This window comes from Camponotus vicinus, unplaced genomic scaffold, assembly GCF_025532165.1.
Source record: "Camponotus vicinus isolate PSW18456_S1 unplaced genomic scaffold, iyCamVici1.0 SCAF_11, whole genome shotgun sequence".
Classification (NCBI taxonomy): Eukaryota; Metazoa; Arthropoda; class Insecta; order Hymenoptera; family Formicidae; genus Camponotus; species Camponotus vicinus.
Window position 1 is genome coordinate 12681141 of NW_028141947.1, and position 25856 is coordinate 12706996.

At 26.5% G+C, this 25856-nt stretch overlaps 4 protein-coding genes and 2 long non-coding RNA genes across 13 annotated transcripts in view; 3 read left to right on the plus strand and 3 right to left on the minus strand.

Moving 5' to 3' along the window:
- The window catches only part of LOC145962092 (estradiol 17-beta-dehydrogenase 11), a 43574-nt gene extending 43257 nt beyond the window's left edge, over positions 1–317 (minus strand). For both annotated transcript variants that reach the window (XM_083082902.1, XM_083082901.1), the window contains exon 1: positions 256–317. In XM_083082902.1, coding sequence (XP_082939028.1) covers positions 256–261 — 6 coding nt within the window. In that variant the 5' untranslated portion in view covers positions 262–317. The remainder of the gene's footprint in view (positions 1–255) is intronic.
- Positions 1–5940, plus strand: Argl (Argininosuccinate lyase). The gene is made up of 12 exons (XM_083082899.1): positions 1–405; positions 701–885; positions 1442–1561; positions 1726–1812; positions 2116–2199; positions 2528–2659; positions 2896–2996; positions 3370–3563; positions 4340–4539; positions 4955–5179; positions 5533–5639; positions 5716–5940. Exons 2-12 carry the CDS (start codon positions 865–867, stop codon positions 5864–5866), a joined length of 1422 nt encoding a protein of 473 aa, XP_082939025.1. The 5' UTR covers positions 1–405; positions 701–864; the 3' UTR covers positions 5867–5940.
- On the minus strand, positions 5490–6403 carry LOC145962093 (uncharacterized). Of its 2 annotated transcripts, none has more exons than XR_014435803.1 (3): positions 6167–6403; positions 5708–5792; positions 5490–5614 (listed from the first exon to the last, which is right to left on the minus strand). It is a non-coding gene; the product is annotated as an uncharacterized LOC145962093 (long non-coding RNA). The 2 variants fall into 2 exon arrangements; XR_014435804.1 differs by lacking the exon at positions 6167–6403 and adding an exon at positions 6121–6164.
- LOC145962086 (DENN domain-containing protein 1A) lies at positions 6218–17483 on the plus strand. Of its 6 annotated transcripts, none has more exons than XM_083082892.1 (16): positions 6218–6420; positions 6695–6945; positions 7202–7357; positions 7452–7589; positions 7663–7798; positions 10008–10061; positions 10178–10435; positions 10537–10638; positions 10737–10964; positions 11035–11211; positions 11366–11398; positions 11565–11628; positions 11713–11893; positions 12618–12750; positions 14029–14694; positions 16053–17483. In XM_083082892.1, exons 2-16 carry the CDS (start codon positions 6929–6931, stop codon positions 16482–16484), a joined length of 2775 nt encoding a protein of 924 aa, XP_082939018.1. In that variant the 5' UTR covers positions 6218–6420; positions 6695–6928; the 3' UTR covers positions 16485–17483. The 6 variants fall into 6 exon arrangements, with proteins under 6 accessions (XP_082939018.1, XP_082939017.1, XP_082939016.1 ...); XM_083082891.1 differs by lacking the exon at positions 6218–6420 and adding an exon at positions 6428–6611; XM_083082890.1 differs by lacking the exon at positions 6218–6420 and having other exon boundaries at positions 6428–6945.
- Positions 7806–9019, plus strand: LOC145962094 (uncharacterized). The gene is made up of 3 exons (XR_014435805.1): positions 7806–7978; positions 8861–8939; positions 9007–9019. It is a non-coding gene; the product is annotated as an uncharacterized LOC145962094 (long non-coding RNA).
- On the minus strand, positions 15864–25221 carry Valrs (Valyl-tRNA synthetase). The gene is made up of 18 exons (XM_083082889.1): positions 24814–25221; positions 24172–24339; positions 23905–24032; positions 23656–23820; positions 23339–23540; positions 22940–23228; positions 22739–22863; positions 21347–21492; positions 21050–21257; positions 20788–20958; positions 20384–20505; positions 20128–20236; positions 19779–20054; positions 19365–19694; positions 19115–19270; positions 18817–19020; positions 18405–18680; positions 15864–18314 (listed from the first exon to the last, which is right to left on the minus strand). Exons 1-18 carry the CDS (start codon positions 24985–24987, stop codon positions 18099–18101), a joined length of 3465 nt encoding a protein of 1154 aa, XP_082939015.1. The 5' UTR covers positions 24988–25221; the 3' UTR covers positions 15864–18098.
- Between the last annotated feature and the right edge of the window lie 635 nt (positions 25222–25856).

Consider the following 25856-nt stretch of genomic DNA (forward strand, 5'->3'; position numbering starts at 1 on the left):
GGTTAGAAGAACATTAGAGTTTCTTATACAAATACGATCAATCGATTTCTTTTTATGCAAAAACAAAGATTTGGAAAATAAAAATTATCATTTGAATATGACACTTTTAAAGATTAGGGTTAAGTTAGAATCAACGTATACCAACAAAATACCGGTGACAGAGCATCAAAAAAATGGATCCAATGGACGCAAACAGCACATTTACAGCGTGTAAGGGAAGGGAGATACGCACACTACAATAAGACACGCACTCACATCCATAGTTCGGCGATCTCGATATTCGACGACGCAATTCGACGTTGACACAGTTCGACGCCATCATGTTGGCGCATGGGGACGTGAGCGCATGCGCGCATCTCACCGAGAGTGTCAGCGTAGATTAAATTTGCGTATATATCACATAAGGTATATATCATATAAGATGAATAAAATGCGTTATTTCTTAATTTTCTAGCAATTACTTTTATACGAGAAACGTTTAAACAATAAATAATATATTAGAACAACGTTAAAACTTTTTTGTATAACGAGAGACATTTAAAAATTTTAAAAGTTGTTTCTGATTCCTAAGATTTATCATTTCTTTCCAGTTGAATCAACTCAACTTTTTTAATTTTTAAAATCATTTATATTTTTTTTTAAGACTCCGGGTTTTCTATCTCTCATGAGAATATATAAATTTCCGTATGAATTATTTCAGAGAATAAAATAAAATCAAATCTTAATCGTATAATTCATAAGTGCTATCGTTATCTAGAACTAGATAACGATATCGGTTTTTTCTTCAATTACTTCACAAACATGCCAACTCTCGAAGTTCTCATATAATTCTGGACATTAGTGGAGTTATAAAGTATAGGTAATATGGATGGAATTATACCACAAGTAAGAAAGAATTTAAATTAATTATGTACTTCTATCCTAATTATGTAGATATTATATAAATATTTTGCACAAATATATATTTATTTTTATATGTGCAAACTCTGGCAATAAATTTTATCTTAATTTTTTACAATTATAATGAAATAATTTACATTTGTCATTGTGTCATATATTCCAAGCAAAATATTCATGCAATACTAAGAATATAAACAAGTATTGTATTTTATATATATTTATTATTATATTATATATATTTATTATTATTAAAATTATTGATATATTTAAAAGCAAAAAGATATTGTACATTATAGTTTATTTAGATATAGAAAAAGAGAGATTTTCTATTATTAATTTTAAAAATTATTTTTATTTACATTAAAACAATATAAAAAAAGATTTGTAATAAAAATATATATAAACATTAATAACAGAAACATAAGAATAATATAATTCTAAGTAATTGTTTTTAGAAAATAGTTATAACATGTAAAATAGATTGTGTTTATATAAAAATAAATTTTTAATTTAATTTTATTTTATGTATATTGAAACAAAGACTGAACTGTCTTGTCAAAAACTATGGGGAGGTCGATTTACCGAAGATATTGATTCGGATTTTCATAATTTTAATATGTCAATTGATATCGATAAGCGATTGTATGCCGAGGATATACAGGTAAATATATATGAAGTATGAATTTAGAAAATAAATAATAAATTGTATAATATTAAATTACACAATTACATATAATTTCATAGTTTTTAATCAATAGTTTTAATAAATGAGTAAATTTATTAATCCGCTTCTTATTTTAATAATATCTATCTAATTGTTTCTAGGGAAGCATAGCTTATGCACGTGCTCTTTACAAAGTGAAACTTATCACATATGAAGAGATGCAAGCTATAAATACAGCTTTGAAACAAGTACAATTATTTATATTATTTACAATTTTACTGTACAAAATCTAATTTTGTTAATATGTGTGTATGTTGTGCATGTATGTACATGTACACATCCGCATATATACATACATACACATGTATATATTATATATATGCATACATACTAAATGTCTCATAATCTCTATATAATAGTTTAATAATTATATATATTCTAAAAGTAAAATAGAATACAAAATTCGAATACACAAATATCGAAGCTACAATAGCTTTTAAATTATAAGTAATAAAAGTAAGACAAAATAAAAAAAGTATATTTTTAATTAGGTACAAAATGAATGGGAAAATAACAAATTTGTCATAAATCATGAAGATGAGGATATACATAGCGCCAATGAACGAAGACTCTCGGTACGTTTGCAATGGCAGAATCCTATTGATTTGCTATGCTTGTGTAAAATTAATCAATTAATTACTACATTATTTTTGCTACTTGTGTATAATTAATGAATTAATAAGACAATATTTCCAGCAAACACAAATATATAATTATCACTATCATAATATGTATTACCATAGTTGTTTCTTTAAATCATACACACACACATATACACAATGTTATTTTTAATATTAATCTCTCCAAAACAATAAAATCATAAACAACAAAAATATTTATGTGAATTCTTAAAAATATTAATAAAAGATAATTAACATCGTTACACATATTTTAATATTACAGGAATTAATTGGTGATATAGCAAAGAAATTACATACGGGGAGGAGTCGCAATGATCAAACTGTGACCGATACCAAATTATGGCTTCGAAAATCGATTGATAAACTTCTGATAAGGCTAAAGAAATTCATCGAGGTAAATAAAATAATACATATATTTTATATTTATATCATCTCATATGTAATAACATTAGATTAATAAAATTTTAATAATTTTATCTATTGTTTATTTAATATCTATGATTTACTATAGTTTTCATATTCTTTTCAAAAAATAGTTTAATTTATTATTACATATTTTAAAATAATGTACGAGCTATAATATAAAAAAAAACATGCTAAATACTAATTCATTATTAATTCTGAAAATAGGTTCTTATAACTCGAGCGGAAGAAGATATAGACATACTTATGCCTGGATATACACATATGCAACGGGCACAACCTATTAGATGGAGTCAGTGGTTACTTAGGTGACAAACAATTCATTTATAAATTTTCAGTAGAAACAAATAATAAGAAAATAAAATATTTTTTAAAATATTCTAATTTAAAATAGTTATTATATTAAAAATTTTTTAATATGAGCACCGACGAAATACTGTTAAAAACAGCCAATCTTGGACAAGTTTTATTAATGTTGTGTTCTATTTTGAAATGCATTGTTACGAAGTTTTATAAATGTAAATTATATAATTTAATTTATCCATAATTCCATTATCAGTTCCATTATATTTGAATTCGAATCAATAAAAAAGCAATTCGAGACTTCCATTTGAAAGTCTAATACCATCCATAATATTTCAATTAATTCTAATTTTATTATTGATTTTTTAAATTTCGTAGTTATGCTTGGTACGCGAAACAAGATTTGGAGAGACTACTAGAAGTACGTAAACACGTAAACATTTTACCGCTTGGTAGTGGTGCGATAGCAGGAAATCCTTTTGCTATTGATCGTCAATTCTTGGCTATGGAACTTGGTTTCGATGAAATTACCGATAATAGTATGCATACTGTTGGAGATCGAGATTTTGTCGGTATGTTTTAATAAAAATAAATACATTTCTGTGGCATGTGCATATACATATATATATAGAATAAGTTTACGAAATATATTTTTGATACTATTGAATAAAAATAATTTTGAATTATATTATTCTCGAATGCAAATATGATAATAATATAAACAATTTATTCTTTTCGAATTTTTTAGTTACGAACATATATATATGTATATGTTAACGCATCATTTTGATAACATTAAAAATCGATATTTTGTCAGAAAATTTAAAAAACATAACTATAAACAATTTAATAACATTTTCGACATAGAAAATATTAAGTGTAGTTTTCTTTATATTTATTTAATCATCCTTTAAATTGAGGATTCTTTAATTAATATTAAATTTACTTTTTTAATAAAATTTTTTTATCAAAAGAGATCAATATTTGTTGTACAATTTTCTATAATTTCTTATAATATTATTTATCTTTGCAATCCAGTTTTGAATTAAAGTAAAATATATCTGAAATTAGGTGAAAAATGTAATTTTAATATTTAATTTTTTTCTTAAACTTAGTTTACAAAAAAACTTTTCTTTTTTAATCAATTAACATTTTTAACAGATTAACTCAAAAACAATATCTCGCATTCTTATAAAAAAAATTAACTTAAAACATCCAAAAATACAAATTTCAAATAAAATTAATAAGATATTCCTTTTATATCACATCTATAGTGCATTTTTAAATATTTTTACATATTATTTTAAATATTTTTATATATTACTTGTCTTTAATTTGATTTTTTAAGCTGAATTTCTATTTTGGTCATCATTATCATCGATGCATTTGAGTCGCTTCTGCGAAGATTTGATCATCTATAGCACTCAGGAATTTAATTTTATTCAACTTGCTGATAAATATTCCACTGGTAGCAGTCTAATGCCCCAAAAACGTAATCCGGATTGCATAGAATTAATACGTGGAAAAACTGGCACTATATTTGGAAAGGTCTGTTTAAATATATTTAAATCATGGCAATTACATTAGATTATAATGTTAAAATCAAGAACTAATATTAATCTTCAAATTTCACATTTCACTATAAAACAACATATATAATAATTATATAATAATTATATAATATTTTTATTATAATTATTATATAATAATTATATAATAATTATAATAAAAATTATTATATAATTATTATATAATAATTATATAATAATTATATAATAATTAAATTATATAATAATTTTTATCTATATTCTGAAATTTATTGTAGGTAATTTATAGGAAATTTATTATAGATAAAAACTATATATAAAATATATAGATAAAATATATAGATAAAATATATAGATAAAAACTATAAGAAAATAGTTTGAAAAATATATTATTCGTAAAATTGTTTTAATTTTAGTGTATTGGCTTTATGGTGACATTGAAAGGAATTCCGTCGACATACAATAAAGATCTTCAGGAAGACAAAGAATCGCTATTTTACACATATGATACGTTATATCAGATGTTCCATATCGCTGAAAAAGCATTAGCCACATTAAAAGTAAACAGGGAAAGTTGTAAGAGAGCTTTAACATCCGACATGCTCGCAACCGATATGGCATATTATCTTGTTAAAAAGGGCGCAAGTATTTTTTCTATTTCTAGATGTTCAATTTTATTTGATAATTTTTAGAGCAATTGATTCACTAATTTAATTTCTTTAAATTTTATTTAAATGTTAATCGAATTATCTTAATATTTGCGTAAAAATTGTACGCAAATATTATTAAATTATGTATTATTAATTTTTTATTTGATACAAATGTTTAAATAATCCCGAGTTTGAGATTTATTTTAAATTTTCCCTGTAATAATATTAATTTAAATAGTAATTTAAATATAATATTTAATAAATATATAAATATATAAATATATAAAGTTGGGATTTTTTATATACATTTATTAATAATAATAAATTTGGATCACAAAATATAGATATCGTTTAGAGAAAGTCACCATCTGGCTGGGAAAGCTGTCGCTCTGGCTGAATCAAAAGGAATACCATTATCAGAGCTATCTGTGCAACAATTAAAAACGATAAGGTATAATTAAAATCTTTTTAAAGATGAAATAGTTGTATTCGAAGAAAATTCTAAAAGAAAGATCTAACTGTTTTAGCGAGGCGTTTGAAGAAAATGTATCGTGCATTTGGGACTTTAATTCCAGCGTAGATCAATACAAAGTTGCCGGTGGAACTAGTTTCGAAGCAGTACAGCAACAGATTAATAATTTGCGATGTTGGCTGCAAAAGTATTCATTTAAAGAATAATTATATATGAAATTATATATTATATCTCTAAGCGAGATATATATATATATATATATATATATATATATATATATATATATATATATATATATATATACCCAGTGAGAAATGATAAGTCGAATAGACGTCTAAGATGTTTAATAGATGTCTAATAGACGTTTATTAAACGTCTTAGACGTCTATCCGACTTATCATTTCTCACTGGGTATATATGTATATCTCTTAGAATATTAATTATTGATAATAAAATTTACTATAATTTGTCATCTTTTAGATGATAACCATGATACAATAAAATACCTTATTCATCATGATGACAAATACATAAAAAATCGAAGATAATAAAACATCTTCGATAAATAAAACAACAGCTGTGGATGAAGTAAATTTTTCGCGTGATTTAAATTTTAAATAACTAGTGTAAAATCTTCATGCAATCAATCTGTCGGTAACATCATCAATTTCCTTCGTTCTTAATTGTCTTCGGGATATCGAGTTATCTCCTTGATAACTTCGTCGGAAATCTAGAATACCTCTAGTCGGTGCATCGAAAAGTAAATGTGGTTACATAATTCCCTTGGTTTTAAAATGGATATGAAGTCGCTGATGAGCTGACATTTAAGCGACTTACGAAAAGAGAGACTCGATAGCCACTCTTGTCTCTGCTTATTCTGTGACGATGTATTATATATTACAATAGTTTTTGACACGATAGAAATGGATCCTAAGTGCATTTCTACGTGACGTATGTTTAGTCCGATTCAATCTAATTTCGGTGAAACGCGACGCGTGATAAAGATACGTAGTTATCTATAGTTCGTTTTATAGATTTCATCTTGGGTAGTGATTTATTAATTCTACTTGCCGCTTTCTGATCCGAGGAAAGCAGACAAGAACGGAATCCCCAAGCGTGACGGCTAGTGAAAGCGATTGAGTGTCGACGACATGTGACTGCAACATTTTTAAGATTACATACGATTGGAATACATCACTATCATGTAATACGATGACGTATAAACATCAAGATCATACGAAGTACTTATTTTTTTTTCAACCATTATCATGGGATCTCGATTAAGGCAAGCCTCCTTCATCATTTCTCCTTTGTATAATAGAACTGCTGAATTTTTTTTTCGAGTAAAATGCAACGAAAGCATATTCCGCCCTTATGCTCCATTCGGACAACTTTATAGAATGTTCCCATTTTGATTAACAGAATATATTTTATATTTTTTATACACATGGATTAATGAGTATAATCATAATAATTGCAAAATGTACAATTGTAGTTTACTTGAATTATATAAACATTAGTTTGTCTATTATTTTCTTCAGAGAAAATGTCAAACAACTGTTTGAATGCTTCTGCGAGATAGCTGCACCAGTAGGGGAGAAGCCAGCTTGGATACTCCAAAAATATCCTAATTCCTTTTCAGATGAAGAGATACTTAAATCTGTTCCTAAATTTACATATCCTTGTGAATTTGAAAAGTACGTTGATATCAAATACAGTATATTGTATGGTTATAAGTTTTTATACCTTCTTTTTATTACAACATTTTTCTATTATATGTTATCATTTTAGTTTGTTGGTGCAACATTTCTCATTTGTGCTCACTAGTATAGATTCAAAATGGACTTTTGGCTTTTGCCGTCACGATCCTAAAACAGAAACAGCTTTAGTGGTCTTGAGTGCACTTCCATGGCACGAAACATTTTACAAGTTAGTAAAAATATGTTAATTAAATACTCAAATGTATTCAGAATCAAAATATTAAATTATATTTGCATCATAGGTTATTGAATCATATTGCATCTTTGACCAGCAATGCCAGTGGAGAGGATTTATGGAAATTTCTTGAAAATATATATACTTGTGGAGTTCCAATTCCTGGAAATTCTATATCTATCTCTTTACCAAATTCTACAGCAGTAAATTATTGTTCTTATAATTTATAAAATATGTGTATATGTGTGTGTATGGATGTATGAATGAAAGACAAATGTAACATATGTGCACATATACAGAATGTCCTTAGCTATGCCATTATACTTTATGGATGGAAATAAGAAAAAAGTATTATACAGAATGATTTAATATAATTGTCACAGGTATCTAAAAAAACATGCATTGGATCAACAAATTCAAATTTCAGAAATAGAAGTTAACAAAAGTTAAAGAATTTCAAAAAGGAATAATGATGTTTACAATGATGTTTATTTGATTTTAAGTGAAAGAATTAAAATCATATTACTAAGCTTGAGATTTTTAAAGTTTTCATTATAAATTTTGTAGCTTATATATTGGGTTGTTTTCAAAATGCTGTAATTAAACTTTTCCATTAAAAATTTCTTTATTTCTTAATTTCAATCATATGTGAGGTTTTAAAATCGAATGTTATAAAAGTAACAAACCAAGGTATTTTAATTTCTGCATATACACTTGTAAATTCGGCCAAGCAATTTTTATATCTTGAATTACTAATGTTATAACTTTTATAATACAGAAATTATTAATAGAAAAAAGTTTAATCATTTTAAAAATATCTACTACTTAAATATCAACTATTTTAAAAATATCTCGACAGAGATAGATAAGAATCTTTAACGAAATATAAAGATCTTCAATTAAAAATTTTAAGATCTTGATATAATTTTGACCTAAGATCAAACAAATATCATTGTATTTTTTTTAAAATCTTTTAATTTTTCTGAAAACTTTTTCAATATAACACATACTTTTTAAGAGATTGCAACAATCACATCATATTAAATAGTATATAAGCATATGTTTTCTAGAAAGACATTTTGATAAATTATATTAGTAAAACTCATGCATAATTTTGGCATATATTATTACAATATAATCTTGAGTAACTTTCAAAATCTTTTAGCTACTTCCAAAAAGAAATCACAGTTTTTAATAATAAAAAGTTTTTGCATTAAATAATTCATAGTAAATTTATTTTAATTCTTTTTAAAAACTATTAATAGAGAGAAGACAAGGAGAAACATGAATCTCAAACAGTGACTTCAGGAGAGCAAATAGAAAAGAAGGAAAGTAAGATTAAAGGTAATAAATGTAAAGAAAGATGAAAATAATGATAAGTACTCTTCAATAATGATGAACCTCTTAATAGCGCGCGCTTCAGGACTTTGAACGCTTCCGTAAAATTCCGAGAAATTCACCGTAGCGGACACACGAAACAAACACATTTTTTCAAATACACCGTCAGCAAAGGACATTGTGCCTACAGATATACGCGTCGCTGCGTGACTGAATTATTACTCCCATTCATATTACTCACAACCATCTAACACGTATGAAAGGGATATTTTTCATTATTTCAAAGTATACTATTATGAGACTTCAATGTAAATATACAATTGGATGACTAGCATGTTATGGAATAGTGATTTCACGAATTTAAAGAAAGGTCGAGGACGAACAATTATTTGCCTTTCAAGATTCCTAGAAAATGCTATTAGATATTTATCTAATAGCTTATTGAATAACGAAGTATATAGAATGATAATACATATTCATCAATTTAAAAATTTAAAATATTGTATTTGCTATATGAAATAAAACAAAAAATTAATGATGATTAATTAGATTATTTTAATAATAATTTAAATTTTAATTAATAATTTTAATAACTTTCACACATTTTGTTTTGTAAAAGAACGAAAGATTTTGAGACAATTTTAGAACATTAATAGTTAATAGAATAGTATTGTACCGTATTAACAATGAAAACAAATCCTTTATTATTTCCATCATATTCGTATTTTTATTCTTTTATTATAATTATTAAATAAAATTTCTTTAGATCTATGTTTATATGATATTTTTTCTTATTTCCATTTATAATGTACTGAGCTTAAATAAAGCTTATAATAAAGATGAAATGTAACAAAATTTGGGACATTCTGTATAAAAAGTATAGAAATATATATATATATATATATATATATATATATATATATATATATATATATATGTATTTGTGTATATGAGTGTGAAATAAATTTAAAAACATGCATTTTTCTTGCATGTATAAATTGCTTTTTAATATATATTTATTAAATTATTTTTTATATACACTTTAATATATATAAAACATTTCAATCTTTTCAGAATTTTATTTGTCAAAGTCCAAAACAATTTCAACTACCTAGTATTCCAGAAAATGTAAGCAATAATATTAAGAACATAATTTTATTAAAATAATTTATTATAAAAAAATTTGTTTACAGTAAGAAAATTATTATCAAGTATTTCCCTAAATATCGATTTTACTATTTCAGAGAAACTTGACTGAATATTATAGTGCTATTGATTCATATAATATGATGGTGATATTTGCATCTATGTTATACGAACGTCGTATTATTTTTATTTCAAAACGTTTATCGAGATTAAGTGCATGTGTACAAGCATGCAATGCCTTAATTTATCCAATGATTTGGCAACATATATATATCCCCGTCCTGCCTTTATCATTAATAGATTATTTATTAGCGCCTATGCCATTTCTTATCGGGGTACCCACATCAACGCTTCAGGTATTTATAATAAAAATTTTATTTTGATAATATATGTTAGTATATTGTGAATGGATATACAAGTGTATATTGGAATACATATTTTATAATATTCTTTGCAGAAAGTACCCAAAAGTGATTTAGGAGAAGTTGTTATTTTGGATGCTGATAATAATACAATTGAGTCACCATTTCAAGATCTGGAGTCTTTACCTCAAGATGTAGTATGTAGAGCATTAGATATTGCTATGACAATATATATTATACATATCATATTAAATAATGTATACATTTTAAATAATGAAATAAAAAATTCTTGCAGGTGACAAATTTGAAGAAAGCTTTACGTAATAGATCAACTCTTCTTGGAGATGGTGTATCAAGAGCGTTTTTGCGTGCATTAGTACAGTTAACTGCTGGTTATAGAGAAGCATTAACTTTACAACAGGGTGAACGTATTACATTTAATCAAAATGCCTTTGTCGAAAGTAGACCATCTTCCATGCAACCCTTTTTACGAAAAATGTTGGAATTACAAATTTTTCAACAAGTAAGTCTCTTATATAAAGTAAAATTATAGCTATACTTTGATACTATATAAATATTCTGGATATTTCCAGTTTATAGAAGAAAGATTGAATATGCTTAATTCAGGACTTGGTTTCTCAGACGAATTTGAAATGGAAGCCTGCAGTTATTCAGCCAAATCGAGTAGTAAATTTATGCAACAGTATAGAGAATGGACTTACACTATGCGAAAGGAAAGCTCTGCATTTTTTCGTAGTGTGAAAGATAAGGTACATTAACAACTTTCAATTAGTTTGGATTAATTTTAATTAATTAGTATTATATAGCTTATTCCAGAATTAATCTCACATAGATATACTTTATACATATATGTTTTAAGTACAAAGAAGAAAAATAAGAATATTTTATTTTTTTATCTTGCAGGCCAATCCAGCAGTAAAGTATGCTGTTAAATCAGTAAGTTTTAAGTTAAAATATATTATTTGAATATATTTTATATTTATATGTACTCTTTTCTCTTAATATATTTGAACATTATTTATAACTTTTTGTATTATTTTTTATCTATTATAACATGATAATAGTTAATAACAATGAAAAAAAAGTGAATTATAAAGATTAGTATCAACAGGTGAAAGATAAAGGGAAAGATATGAAAACGGCATATAAAGGACTAAAATGGAAAGGTGCGCTTCTTTTTGACATTGATAACTTTATTATCATTTCATGTTAAATGTTATTGATCGATAAATAATTATTTATGTGGACAGGGCGCCCTAATAGAAGTGAAACGAATATGAGATTTCATCAACCACGATCAGCTCCTAGTTCACCCACTTTAGATAGAAGACCTATTGAATTCACATCTCCATCAAAATCTCCAAATGGAGTATCAGCAACAACTAGTTACCGAAAGGAATTGCGTTTGCGGAATACTAATTTTGATGCAAGGTATATATAATTGTTTATATATATCATCTGATAATATTATAATTAACGTATAATAAAATTGCGAGTAAACCGACATTTTAATAGTGTATTTTAAAAATATTTGTCTACAACAAAGTCATATATAAATAAAATTTGATTTTGTCATTAAATTAGAAGTATATTATTGTATGTATCAAAATAAAAATATTATGAATATTGCTTTAATATTCTTTTTACTTTCATTAAGTTTTCATTATACGTTATCAAAATAACATCACTTTAAGTACTAATTAAAATCAATCTTGTGTCAAGCATGCTATTGTTCTATTTATTCAGATCTTATTACATTAAGTTACTTATGTTCGTCTCGTAAAATAAATGATATTTGTAAAAATAATATTTTGATAATTTATAGTCAAAACAATATATGTTATTTTAATACATATAATGTACTTTTTCACTTGATAATGAATGAGCTAAATAGATATAAATTGATTTTTATATTGATAATTTTAGATTACACTGTTGAAATTTGTCAGTTTTCTCATGGAATATTATATACATGTGTCCAAAAGTAGTACAAAAAAGAGAATATTATTAGTTGTCAATTAAGATAAATATATTCTCTAAATGATGAGATGTGATTATCATGTCTTTGTTTTTAATAATTGCATATATATCATTTCCTGCAAGCTAAATATATTGATGAAAGCATAGCACATGTACATGTACATATGTATTGCAGTAAGAAACAATACTCACCTTTAAACCCGAGTTCTCCTGAAGAATCAGATTCTCCACCAGAGCGCATAAATATAGACCTTATGCACGAACTTCAAGATGTTATATTTCCAAAAATACCATCAGTGGATAGGACGGTAAGTTTTACATTGTATATAGTTTATTTTGTTATTTATAATTTATTAATATATTTATTAGTATAATATTTATACATTATTGTTTTTTTATAATTTCTCCAAAAGTAGTACAAAAAAGAGAATATTATTAGTTGTCAATTAAGATAAATATATTCTCTAAATGATGAGATGTGATTATCATGTCTTTGTTTTTAATAATTGCATATATATCATTTCCTGCAAGCTAAATATATTGATGAGAGAACTTAGCTCGAATCGATTTTAATTTTGGTAATGTATATTAAGATAAATCGAGCTAAATTTCCATTATTGATACATTTATCTTCTGCAATTTAATTGTGGTAAAAATTATAACATGATATAAACAGATGATAAATGCTAACTTTTTTTTAAATAAATTGTTTATTAATTGTTTATTAATCTTGTAAATTTCTGTTGCTTTTTATCAATTGTTCATTGTCCTTTAAGTAATGGATTTTGTTTCAAATCCTATATTATATATATATATCCCCTATATATATATATATATAGGATAAAATAATTATGTGCAGAGCATGCTTTTCTGAATTACATGTAATGCGTTATTATATGTATACATAAGGACGTGTCTAAAAAAATATTTTGCATGTACTTGCATTGAAATCATCTTCACCTAAATTTTTCAGACAGTAATTTTTAGCATTCTTAAATTTTTTAATCATTTTATAGCTTTCTTTAAAAATATATAAATTGTTTTTTTTTAAGTGTTTATCTGACTAGAAAGGTACTTGAAGAAAAATTAGAAATATTAATTTTATAATATTCTGCACATTATTTTTGTATTGTTAAAATATAATAATGCATTGGAATTTTATGTCAAGCGAGCCACTGTTTTTTTATCGATACCGACAAATTTAACGAGTTTATTACAAGAAATAGTATTTAATGACAAATTACGCATTATATTAAGTTTGTTGTTTGATTGAGCTATCAGAGAGACATCAAATAGTATGAATGTATAGTAGTTGAGAACGTATAGTAGCAGAGAACCTGTATGCCTCATACATGTTATTTGTGTTGGATGTGTTAATACAAATAATGATAATAAAATAATAAATTGTAATATAATGAATAAGTAGATTTATGATTATTATACGCATGTGTCATGTATTAAAGATCGGTATGTGTGTATTATTACTATAATGTATCAATAGAATTTATTATTAGGTATTTCATAATTCATATTAGTTAATTTATTATATAAAAGAAAAGTAAAAATTTGTCATGCATCACTTTCAGTTGAAACCAGTACGCAGTTTAGACAACTTGAGACCTGCATGGAGTGGGCATTTACGGCACAGTCCTTCTCCTAGTACTGTCATTACAAATCCATGCGAAATTTCCTCGAAAAAACCAATTTTAACTTCTTCTCCTTATCCTCTTCCTTCAGATACTTCATTTAATCAATCGAAAATGTTTTCTTCTAATTTGCTAGCTTCAAAGACAAACAGAACTGTAAAAGAAGTAGATAAAACATCACTTTTACCTGCATCTGCATCATATAATCAAAACACTGAACCAAACCGATTTTTACATGAATTAAATATACATAATAATTTAATAAAACCTGTTGTTGATTTATCATTATGTGTTCATGAAAAAGAAAATCCTAAGACGGAAGAAAATTTTTCTTCAAATAATAAAAATTTTAATTGTAAAGATAATTTTACAAATGCTAATTCAATATCAAATACATGGACAAGCGAATCTTTTGATAGACCTTTCAAAACGTCAAATTTTCTTCATGAAGTAAATGAAGATGATCCTTTCGATACGAGTAAAGTATTAATGCCTATCTATTTACAAACTGCACCACTTTTTAAATCTAAAATTTCCTCAATGCCCGCTCCATTTCATCCATTATCACATCCATTCAATACTACATCCTGCTCTGCACATGTTAAGGTAAACATAACATCGTCCATTATTTTTTATATCTACGACATAGTCCGATCAATTTTTGTATAATTGTTTGATTCGTAAAGTATGTCCAATATAGTTAGAATGTTCTAGATTTACCGAATTTTTCAATCACTAGAATAAGCAAATATTAAAAGACGGATTAAAAAGAATATTGGTATTATTTCAATATTCAGATATCAAAATAATATTATATATAGATTTAAATTTATTATCATAAATCCGAAAGTTTTGGTAAATTAAATTATGAGAATATTAAATAATACAAATTTTGTTTTTTTCGGCAAGAAAATTTAATTATCAAGCATTTTAAGTTACAAAAATAAACTCGGTAAATCTATCTCTGTAAATTTTGTTTCTCTTATTTCCGTTGTTATGTCCAAGTTCTCAATTTTTGAATGTAGTAAATTATTGTAATTCATGTATAAGTGTATGGAATGAAATTGTCAAATAATGTTCGATAATTAGATGCATATATCAAATTTCAATAAATATTCTAACTTAAAATATAAATTTAGGATCTTGAAATAAATCTTTACAAATTTGCACAACATGGATTTTATCTTAATCTACATAATATAGATTTAATAATTAATAATCTAGCTCATATGTTTACGTATTAAATATGTTTCAAAAGTTTCGATTCCCGTTGTTTACTTGGAAGTATTTTTTAATAAAATGAAACTTTTAACGCGCAGTTTGATGTTCTGAACGTAATATAGTGAGGTTCTTCATTTCTAAATTATAAAATTTAAAATCATAGCAATCATTTCGTCCACATATTATTTCTTTTTTTTTTTATATCTGTTCACTGTTGTTCCGTCGCTGATGCCGTGAAAGAAAAGTTTGTCTCTGTGTTTAAACTATTATTATTTAAATTATCATTATTTATAATTATTTTTAATTTCTCATATTTTTTAGTAGATAAAATAGTGTAAACTATATTAGTTGACACTATTAATTTATTATACACACACACACACACACACACACACACACACACACATATATATATATATTTCTTGAACAAAGCATTTATGTGTGGATATCTCTAAAAGAACTTAATTATCTCTCTCTTAGAATTCTAGGGAGGGGGGGGGATTTATATATCTTAATTATCTTGGAGAATTCTAGATTTATATTTTAAGTTAGAACATTTAATCCTGACACTGTGCATATGAAATTTACATATAATTTTCACATAAAATCGCGAGCATAATCATTAAACGAAAACAAAACAACATTTTTATATATTCTAAGTTAAAACTTAAGTTATAATTCTCATATATTGCTTCACTTAATTAATTAAAATTTACTTATTATCATTATATATTTCTTTGCAGGATTCTCCTGAAGTCCCGGATTTAATACGCTTAGATTCAACGAATAGTAATGAGGATTTTGATCCACTTCTCTCTAAAGTTCCCGAGCTTTCAAGCACAAAACAAATGAGTCAATCGTTACATTTGCCCGAAATGAATGAAGGTCTTAGTAACCCTTTATATCCTTATTTTCAACAATCATCGCACAAAAACAATGACAAACCGAAGGCCTCGGATAACGTAGGTGATATGGATTTATTACAAGCGTATGGTATAGATTTTAGTAAATTTAGTTTAACCAATAGTGATAATCCATCTACAAAGACTACTACTGTATGTAATCGAAGTGTACCAGACAACAAAATTAATAATGTTGATACAATGGACACATTCAATTTAACACTAAATACATCTGCTATTAAATCACCAAATAATTGGACAAAGTTTGAATAAATATTAGTATAATTTCACATATATACATGCATATTTATCATATTTGTAAATATATCATTAGTATTGTTTTATTCTATTTGTTATATATTTAAATATCTTTACTATAAATTATCCGCATTAATACTCTGTTATAAAATCATCCTGAGAATTAGCCAATAATTTTCTTGTTATATACACATAATAGTCATCCGTGCTGTGTTTTGCGCGATAAATTTTATATACTTTTTTTGGATCATAAGAGCATACTTTTGTATAATTCTTCTCTGTATATTTTTTGTATTAAAAATTAATAATATTTGTTGTATATATTTTGTCACAAATTTTTCTATTTCTATTATCAATATTTTCCATTCATTTTTATCAAATGGATTATGTAATGCGAAAATGTCATTTGTAAAACTTTTATTTGAAAACAATAACATAACAAAAGAACTCAAAGAGATAATAAATCTCTGAGAAAAACCACAAATATTAAAATTTAATTTAATATTTTAATATTTTGTTTAAAATATATAATTAAAATGTTGAAAAAAGTCCGCGAGAAAATATATTGTGATCATAAAAGAATAACAGTATTATATTGTATAATGCTATTACCTAAGCAAGAGGATGATATCAGAAAATGTCATATAATGTAACAGGTTTTCTGATGTCACTCTTTTTCATTTTGACTTCATTTCACGTTAAATACACTATCAGGGTATTTTTTCTTGTAAACTGTAAAATATAATTTGATATTGATTTTATTTTTTTTTAATATAAATTTTTAATAAATATTCAGTTACCGAGTTTTAATATATTTGTATAGAACACCGGATGTCCATTTAAAACAAACTATAATGAGAATGATTGAAAATAGTGAGCAAAGAGTAAGTAAAACAAATATATCGTACAATTTTACAGTTTATAAATCATTATTAGAAATTGATTACATCAATTTTAATAACTGTTGCACATTTATAATGCAATGCTTTATAATAAATTAATGTGAAAACATAAGATGTCTTTTTCAGACAAAAAATCCCTTTTATTCATTCACACAAGATATTATCCAATATTTTTATTCTATATATTCTACTATTATATCCTATATATTATGCTGAAATATTACTTCTAATATATGAAATATGTATAATTCATGCATATGCGTCGCCTTCCATAAATTATATATTTAATTTATATTTAATACTAAGGCTTCCCTGTTTCTCTTTTATATTACAATACATTCAGTAAAAGTTCCTGGAAGCTTTAATTATAATTTATATAGTTTGCATTTTTAGAGTATATTCCACATGATTTCTTCTCTGCGTATACAAAATTATTTTTTTTTGTATTATTTTTCTTTTTTTCTTTTTTTATGTTTTTACAAACGAATTTGTATTTTATCAAATTTTATATAAATATTTCTTAACCATCTAGACATTCTCACTCTTTCAAATTATTTTGTGAATATAATTTTAAACAAAAAACCGAAAAATATAATTATAATTTTTTGATCTATTACTTTTTACTATTAAATAGGTCAATAAATTACTTACTATAAAGTAACTCAATAAATAAATCGTATATCTATATTAAGTGTAGAATTTATAAAATTTTCTATTTTATATGCTTTTACATTGTTTGTAAAACTATTAGTGCATCAATTATTCGTTGTAATTCGCCTTCACTATTTGTCAATTTTTCCTTATTATTCTTTTGAATATCGAGTGGTACTTTTGTATCATAATTGGGTATAGCTAAATCTTGTTTTAATTTTTGTATAACTTCAATCAATTGTCCTTCTTTTTTTTTCAATTTTTCTAATTCTTTCTTTGGATCAATTAAACCCTATAAAATATATTTATATTAATATGTAATAAATATATATATTTATAATAATTAATATGACATATATAACAGATATGATGTGTTAATTACCTTAAGTAAGAGATGCACTTGAATTTTATCGCTTATAGTGATGATAGCACATCCCTCCGGAGGGTTTTCTGTGCTAAGAGTAGAATATGCAAGAGTTTCTATGAATGACTTGTATTGAACAATTATCTCTTTTGAAACTGAATTGTTACATATGATATATGCTTCGGTTTTTGTTTTATTAGGTAAATTGTAAGTCGCACGGGTAGATCTAATGTTCTTAATTATTTTTTGCACAAAGTCAACATTTTTCTCAATCTCTTGATTTCTCCAACAACACTGAAATATATCACATGTATATCAAATATACATATCCACATTTTGATGTGTTATAACTATGAAATTAATATTTTAATTATTATTATTACTAATATTAATTATTATTATTATTATTAATATTGTAAGTAATAATTACCTCAGAACTGTCCGGATATGGACTTATGCATATACTTGGATATATTAGTTTCTTTTGATGTAAACGTTGATAGAGTTCTTCTGTTATAAACGGCATAAACGGACTCAATAAACGTAATCCTACATCTAATGTTTTAAATAATACTTTTTGTGCCACCAACTTTGCCTCTTTATTCTCACTTTGAAATATAGGTTTAAGATATTCCTAAAAATATGAATTGTTTGCTATTATTAAATTGTACATAAAAATATATTTTTATTATATATATACATATCAATATCTAAAAAATGTTACTTACCAAATAAATATCGCACAGATCATATAACCATAAATTATAACAGATAGTAGTAGCTAATGCAAAATCATATTGTGCTAATGCTTCGTCACAAGTTTTGGCAGCGTAACTGAGTCGTGATAGCATCCATAAATCTACGTTTGTCTCATGTCCAGTCAGCTATAATACAAAATAATATAAATGTCAAACAATTTGAATTTTTGTTTTTTTTTGTAGCAATAAGAGATTATTTATATATTAAACAAGATTTTACCATAAACGTATCATCATTACTTTTTTTACATGTATATGTAAGTTGTGGTATTATTTCATTTTGTTCTGCACGGAATATAGTTTTTTCTTCATCCGTAAATGTTGCAATATGATTATACCAACGTTTAAGATGCAAATAATTTGCAAAATTAATATTCAATTCCTTTAATGTTTGATAAACTTTTGAATCAAGTTGTGAGGGTGTATAACCATCAAGATATGAATAAGTTGCTAAATAATTATCTAGTGCCTCCTGTACACAGGATTCATTCAAAGCTTGCTGATACCACTTGCTATCACCAATTATGTCAATAGTAGTACCATTGTATTTCTGGATAAAAATTCAGTTTTAAACCTTTGACTTTTTTTATGATTAGATTATGAATAACTTTTTTAAAAAAATATTAAAATTTACCACATCATTTGTATCATGTTCAAATTTAGATCCAAGATAAGTAAGTGCAAATTTAGTAGCATTCCATATCTTGTTACAGAAAAATCTATACCCTTGTACACGAAATATATCCAGATTTATATCTCGTCCTTGAGTGGTATAAGCACAGAGAGCGAATCGCAAAGCATCTGTACCACATTCAGGAATGCCTTGTGGATAATCGCGTCGCTGACCTTCTTGAGCTCGTTCAAATTCTTTCGGATCTAAATTCGAATCTAACAATTGTTTTTGGAGATCCTGAAATATTTTGACAATAAAAAAATTCGAATAAAATAAAATAACTAATAAAATAAAATGATTTCATACATACTTCTAAAGATATTCCTTTAATCACATCCATAGGATCTATTACATTTCCCAAAGATTTACTCATTTTTCTTCCATGTGCATCTCTCACCATTGCATGTAGATATACTTCTCTGTATAATATTTTTATTTTATTTTCACATACACAGAATATATATTTTACTTATATACATCCGCATGCACGTATGCATACGCATTTTTTTTCTCTTTCTTTTCTTTTACAAAAAACAAGTATGTAGAAAATGCATTATGTAACATACCTGAAAGGTAACTGCCCTAATAATTTTTGGCCCATAAAGACCATTCTGGCTACCCAAAAGAAAAGTATATCATGGCCAGTTTCTAATAGTGTACCTGGATAGAATGTCTTGAGCTCAGGAGTCTGAAAAATATATCCTAGCTAATATATTGAAACTATGTATATACAAAGTGTTTTACATAAAGTGTTACAAGGTGTTCTCCTTCTCAAAACTCATAAATTTTGTCTGAAACATTTTTTTTGTATGTCAAATTTTGGAGAAAATGCCTTGCAACTTTATGTGAAACACTTTGTATTATTTACTCTTACAGATATTTAGATATATAGACTTTCATAGGTTAATCCATATATAGCATAATTTTGTTTCTTAAAAGAAAGTTCAATCTATAAACAGTTTATACATACTTCATCTGGCCAGCCAAAAATGGAGAATGGAAACAGAGCAGAAGAGAACCAAGTGTCTAATACATCAGCATCTTGTTCCGCAATAATATTATCTATGTTAACGCCTAATTTCTTGGCTGCCTTTTCTTTTGCTTCTGCTTCAGAATGTGCACTCACCCAATATTCATCTGCCTATATAAAATTTTCATCTGTGACTAAGACTTGATACATACAAATTTAAAGTCATTTATGATTCCCAAGTTATATATTTCTTCAAAATTACCTCGTTTTTATTCACGTGAGAATTAATACATTTAATTGCATAAGCAGGAATGCGATGACCCCACCAGAGCTGACGTGAAATACACCAATCTCGGATACCATCCATCCAAATATACCAAGTCTTTTTAAACTGTTCTGGAATTATTTTCAGGGCACCTGTGCTTACCGCTTCCTTAGCTTGAGCAGCCATTTCATTACACTTGATATACCTAAATAAGAAAAATGTTAGATGCTTCTAAAATTTAACTACTATAGTATATAATGTGTTATATAATGTAGTATATAATATGTTATTTACCATTGCGGTTTCACAAGAGGTTCAACGACATCTTTTGATCGACTGCATATAGGTATTACCATTGGATTATCTTTTATAGTAATCAGGAGAGTCTTTTCTGTCAATTCCTTAATGATAGCCACCCTAGCATCAAATCTTTTCATTCCCTATAATTAAAATTTAATTTATATATATTTATGTACACTTATTTCATCATGCATAATAAAATTTCAAAATAAAGTTGTTATTATGTAATATGTATACGAGGACGCGTTAAAAATTATAGACCAAGAAAGAAGTAATTTTTTATGCGAAAATAAATTAAAAATACAAAATAAAATATTTTTATGTGGGGCTTTATTTTCTAATAAATTTAAATTAATGTAATTTAAAAAATTTGAAAATTATAATAACATATTTACAGTTTTTTAAGCTTAATTTAATTTTTAATGACATTATATCATCAAATTAATCTGAACTATGACTATTAATATATAAAAAGTATGCTTTATTTAGTAAAAAAGTTTTTAATTTAAATTACACTTAAAAAGGATATAAAAAATCAAGATTATTTTTATTCTGAATGGAATATTATATTTCTTGACATATATTTTGATACTAGTGAAGCTAAAGTATGTATATATAATCAAGAATATATAATTAAATTTATACTTCAATTTAGGAAGAAGAGAATGTAATCTAAGCATACGAGGTCTGTAAATAAAGTAATGAGACTTTTTCGAGATGAACTTTTATTTATAATTTAACTATAATTTAACTCTGTCTCCTTCAAAATAGTTCCCTTGGGAAGCCACGCAGCGCCTGAGACGTTGTTTCCAGTCTTCATAGCAGTGCTGGAACTCAGAAACCCGAATGGCCTTCAGAATGGTCGGTTACAGCCGCTTTTACGTTTTCGGTCGTATCAAAGTGATGTCCTTTGAGATGAGTTTTCAATCTCGGGAAGAGAAAGAAGTCACAGGGACTCAGGTCAGGCGAATACGGGGGCTGGGGGACGACAGGAATGTTTTTCTTAAACTTGTAAACTTTCAATTACGGAGTTTTTGTCACGAAAAAACATTCCTGTCGTCCCCCAGCCCCCGTATTCGCCTGACCTGAGTCCCTGTGGCTTCTTTCTCTTCCCGAGATTGAAAACTCATTTCAAAGGACATCACTTTGATACGACCGAAAACGTAAAAGCGGCTGTAACCGACCATTCTGAAGGCCATTCGGGTTTCTGAGTTCCAGCACTGCTATGAAGACTGGAAACAACGTCTCAGGCGCTGCGTGGCTTCCCAAGGGAACCATTTTGAAAAAGACAGAGTTAAATTATAGTTAAATTATAAATAAAAGTTCATCTCGAAAAAGTCTCATTACTTTATTTACAGACCTCGTATATAAAGAAAGATATGATACCGTAAATTTTCCACAGTTTGCAGTAATATTTCCATCATCATCAAAAATATTTATGAATGATAGATTATGTCTTTTCCCTACTTCATAATCATTTGGATCATGAGCTGGTGTAATTTTTACAGCACCTAAATAATCAGATTAGATATAGTTTACTTTCACACTCGCTCTATTTTTTCACGAAATTTATTAAGAAATATTTACCAGTGCCAAAGTTTATGTCGACAAATTCATCTGCTACAATGGGTATACGTCTATCACAAAACGGATGCTGCACATATTTTCCGATGTATTGCGCATATCTACTATCGTTTGGATGCACGGCAATAGCAGTATCTCCTAACATAGTTTCGATACGAGTAGTTGCTACAATTATGTTGTCTTCCGAATCAAAGAGCTGATAAGCGAAAAATACTAAAACCCCAAATTCTATTTTCTTTTCATAGCCAGGTATCGATAATAGAGTTCGACCACTTAATTCCACTTTATCAACCTATATTTTTAACATGTTTTTAATAAAAATTTCCATATTAATCTTAAATATAAATTAAAAATGTAGAAAATAGATAAATTAAAAAAAAAATACTTGAATATAGCACTCACTTCAATATCTGATATCGCACTTTTTAGAGCACATGACCAATTAACTAAACGATTGCTGCGATAAATAATGCCTTCATCATGCAAGCGCACAAACGCTTCTGTTACAGCTTTACATAATTTAGGATCCATTGTAAAACAAGCACGGCTCCAGTCAAAGGAACCACCTATTTTCCTTAATTGTAAATAAATTCTATCTCCCTTTCTGGAAAATATTTCAGATAAATATCATGATTAGATATTATTATGTCAAACATTACATTTGTTGTAATTTCTATATAAAAATTATTTAATATTTTACTTAAATTTTATATACTTACTCATGCTTCCACTGCCAAATTCTCTTGATAAATTCTTCTCTTCCAATATCATGACGAGTTTTCTTTTCTTCTTTCCAAAGCTGTTTCTCTACAACCACTTGAGTAGCAATACCTGCATGATCACAACCTGGATTCCAAAGAGTCATACGGCCTTTCATACGATTCCTAAATAAATACAGCAATTTTAATACTCTATTCATATAAAAAAAATTTCAGAAAAATCATATCCCAAACTTATATAATATTTACCATCTAGTAATAGTATCTTCCACAGCATTAGTTAGAGCATGTCCAAGATGTAAAAAACCAGTTACATTAGGTGGTGGTATTATCATTACAAATTTTTCTTTCGTATCTTCTTTAAATATATCTTTCCTCTAAAATAGATATATTTTAATAAATAAACTTGTTTTTTTATGTATTTATATAAATATATAAAAATAAAAGATATATAATATAAAAAACATGTTCATATAAATCTAAATAATTTTTTTAATCTTCCATATATTTACATACTCCATATTCTGGTTTAAAAAAGCCTTCTTTTTCCCACCAAGCATACCATGTGGCTTCTACATATTGTGGGCTATACGTATCTGGCATTGGACATGAAATATCTTTCTTCTCCCCAGGTACTACGTTAATAGTATAGATTGATGTGGTCTCTTTCTTCTTATCATTCTTCTAAAATATATTAAATTAATATATTAGATACTACATACAAATATACAAATATTATGTTTTCCACTTGATTATAAATTTAATCAACCTTAAATTCGTTGGTTTTATTTTATACTTTTTATGTTCAGATTATTCGCTTTCTCTTTCTTCAATGTCAAATATACATATATATATTTTATCTCATTTCAAATACAGAAAATTGTAGAGAATGCGAGCAGAACAAACAGATATTTTGCTTTTCTTGAATCTCTTAGTGATTGTTAATAAATATGTTATGTATATGTATATTTATTGTGATGTGAACCAAATAATCCAAGACATGAAAAATAACTAATTAAAATAATTAAATCAGATTTATAAAAACTGTCTAATGAATGGTGAAGGAATCCATATGGTTAATTAAAATACCAGATTATGTGCATGTTTTCTGTACTATTAGGGCCAGAGAATTTAACATATTTTAGGATATATACTTACATCTTGCTTTTCTTTCACCTTTGTCGGCTTTTCACTTTCCTTTTTCTCCTGTTTTTGTTTAAATTTCTCCAACTTGGCCAATTTTTTGGCCTCCTTTTGCAGTTGCTTTGCTGTTTTCTGAGGACCATTTTCCGCAACCACATCCGTAGTTTCATCATTTTTTATGTTAACCATTTTCTTTTTTTCAATAAAAGAAGCTCAACATTTGTCTATTTCCTGTTTTATATTCAAACCAGAGAGCCTCTTTGGACAAGTGACTGATGAAACGTTCAAATGATTGCAAAACCACGAAAGTGTCATCCAGCACGTGGGATTGCGTGGGACTCGTGCTTCGCAACTGAATTTTCTGTATTAATGTACACGAAAAATGAGAGATAGTTAATTATTTGGAAGTTGAAGAGAGAGAGAGAGGAAGAATAAAAAAGTGCAAAAAGTTCAGCTACAAAGAACAAATGTTAGGATTATTAAGGTGATATTACATGGGAGCGTCCCGTTTGACCACGTTGCGATTGACCACAGCCAATGGGTGCATCCAGAAGCACAACCGCTCACTGAGCGGCTAAGTAGCAATTGAATGTGATTGGTTTCTATGTTTGAATTGACCAATCACATTCGATTGCTACTTAGACGCTCAGTGAGCGGTTGTGCTTTTGGATGCACCTATTCATATCGATCTGTGCCTATGGTAACCAGCAACGATTGACCAATTAGAAAGTCCTATTTTGAATTGGCCAATTGACGACGCGGTCAATCGGGTGCCATCCATATTACATTTATCGGACGTAGCGATTGGCTATCGAATAAAAAATTTCTAGAGTTTCCACTAGAAATTCTCTATTTGACAACCAATCGATACGTTTGACAAACTTATCGTGTGTGAACTTTTATCAGTCTTCACAATTTCTTTTGGATCACATAATCATTAAATTCTATAGTCATAGAGCTTATAATAATGAAGCATTCTTGATATTTTTGTTCCAAGAATTAAAAAAAAAAGAAAGTAATTTATTGCAATTATCTTTTTCATTGTATTAAATCTACAT

What these genes read in the sequence shown, in the direction of transcription:
- Valrs (XM_083082889.1), bottom strand. Translation starts at nt 24,987, where the DNA reads ATGGTTAACATAAAAAATGATGAAACTACGGATGTGGTTGCGGAAAAT. An exon ending in AGGTGAAAGAAAAGCAAGAT is followed by an intron (nt 24,340 to 24,813) that starts GTAAGTATATAT and finishes AATATATTTTAG; the next exon opens with AAGAATGATAAGAAGAAAGA. An exon ending in ATTTGGCAGTGGAAGCATGA is followed by an intron (nt 23,541 to 23,655) that starts GTAAGTATATAA and finishes AATATTTTCCAG; the next exon opens with AAAGGGAGATAGAATTTATT.
- LOC145962086 (XM_083082892.1), top strand. An exon ending in AATTACAAATTTTTCAACAA is followed by an intron (nt 10,965 to 11,034) that starts GTAAGTCTCTTA and finishes GGATATTTCCAG; the next exon opens with TTTATAGAAGAAAGATTGAA. An exon ending in TAAAGGACTAAAATGGAAAG is followed by an intron (nt 11,629 to 11,712) that starts GTGCGCTTCTTT and finishes TTATGTGGACAG; the next exon opens with GGCGCCCTAATAGAAGTGAA.
- Argl (XM_083082899.1), top strand. Translation starts at nt 865, where the DNA reads ATGGATGGAATTATACCACAA. An exon ending in TGGAGTCAGTGGTTACTTAG is followed by an intron (nt 2,997 to 3,369) that starts GTGACAAACAAT and finishes TAAATTTCGTAG; the next exon opens with TTATGCTTGGTACGCGAAAC. An exon ending in TGGAGATCGAGATTTTGTCG is followed by an intron (nt 3,564 to 4,339) that starts GTATGTTTTAAT and finishes TGATTTTTTAAG; the next exon opens with CTGAATTTCTATTTTGGTCA.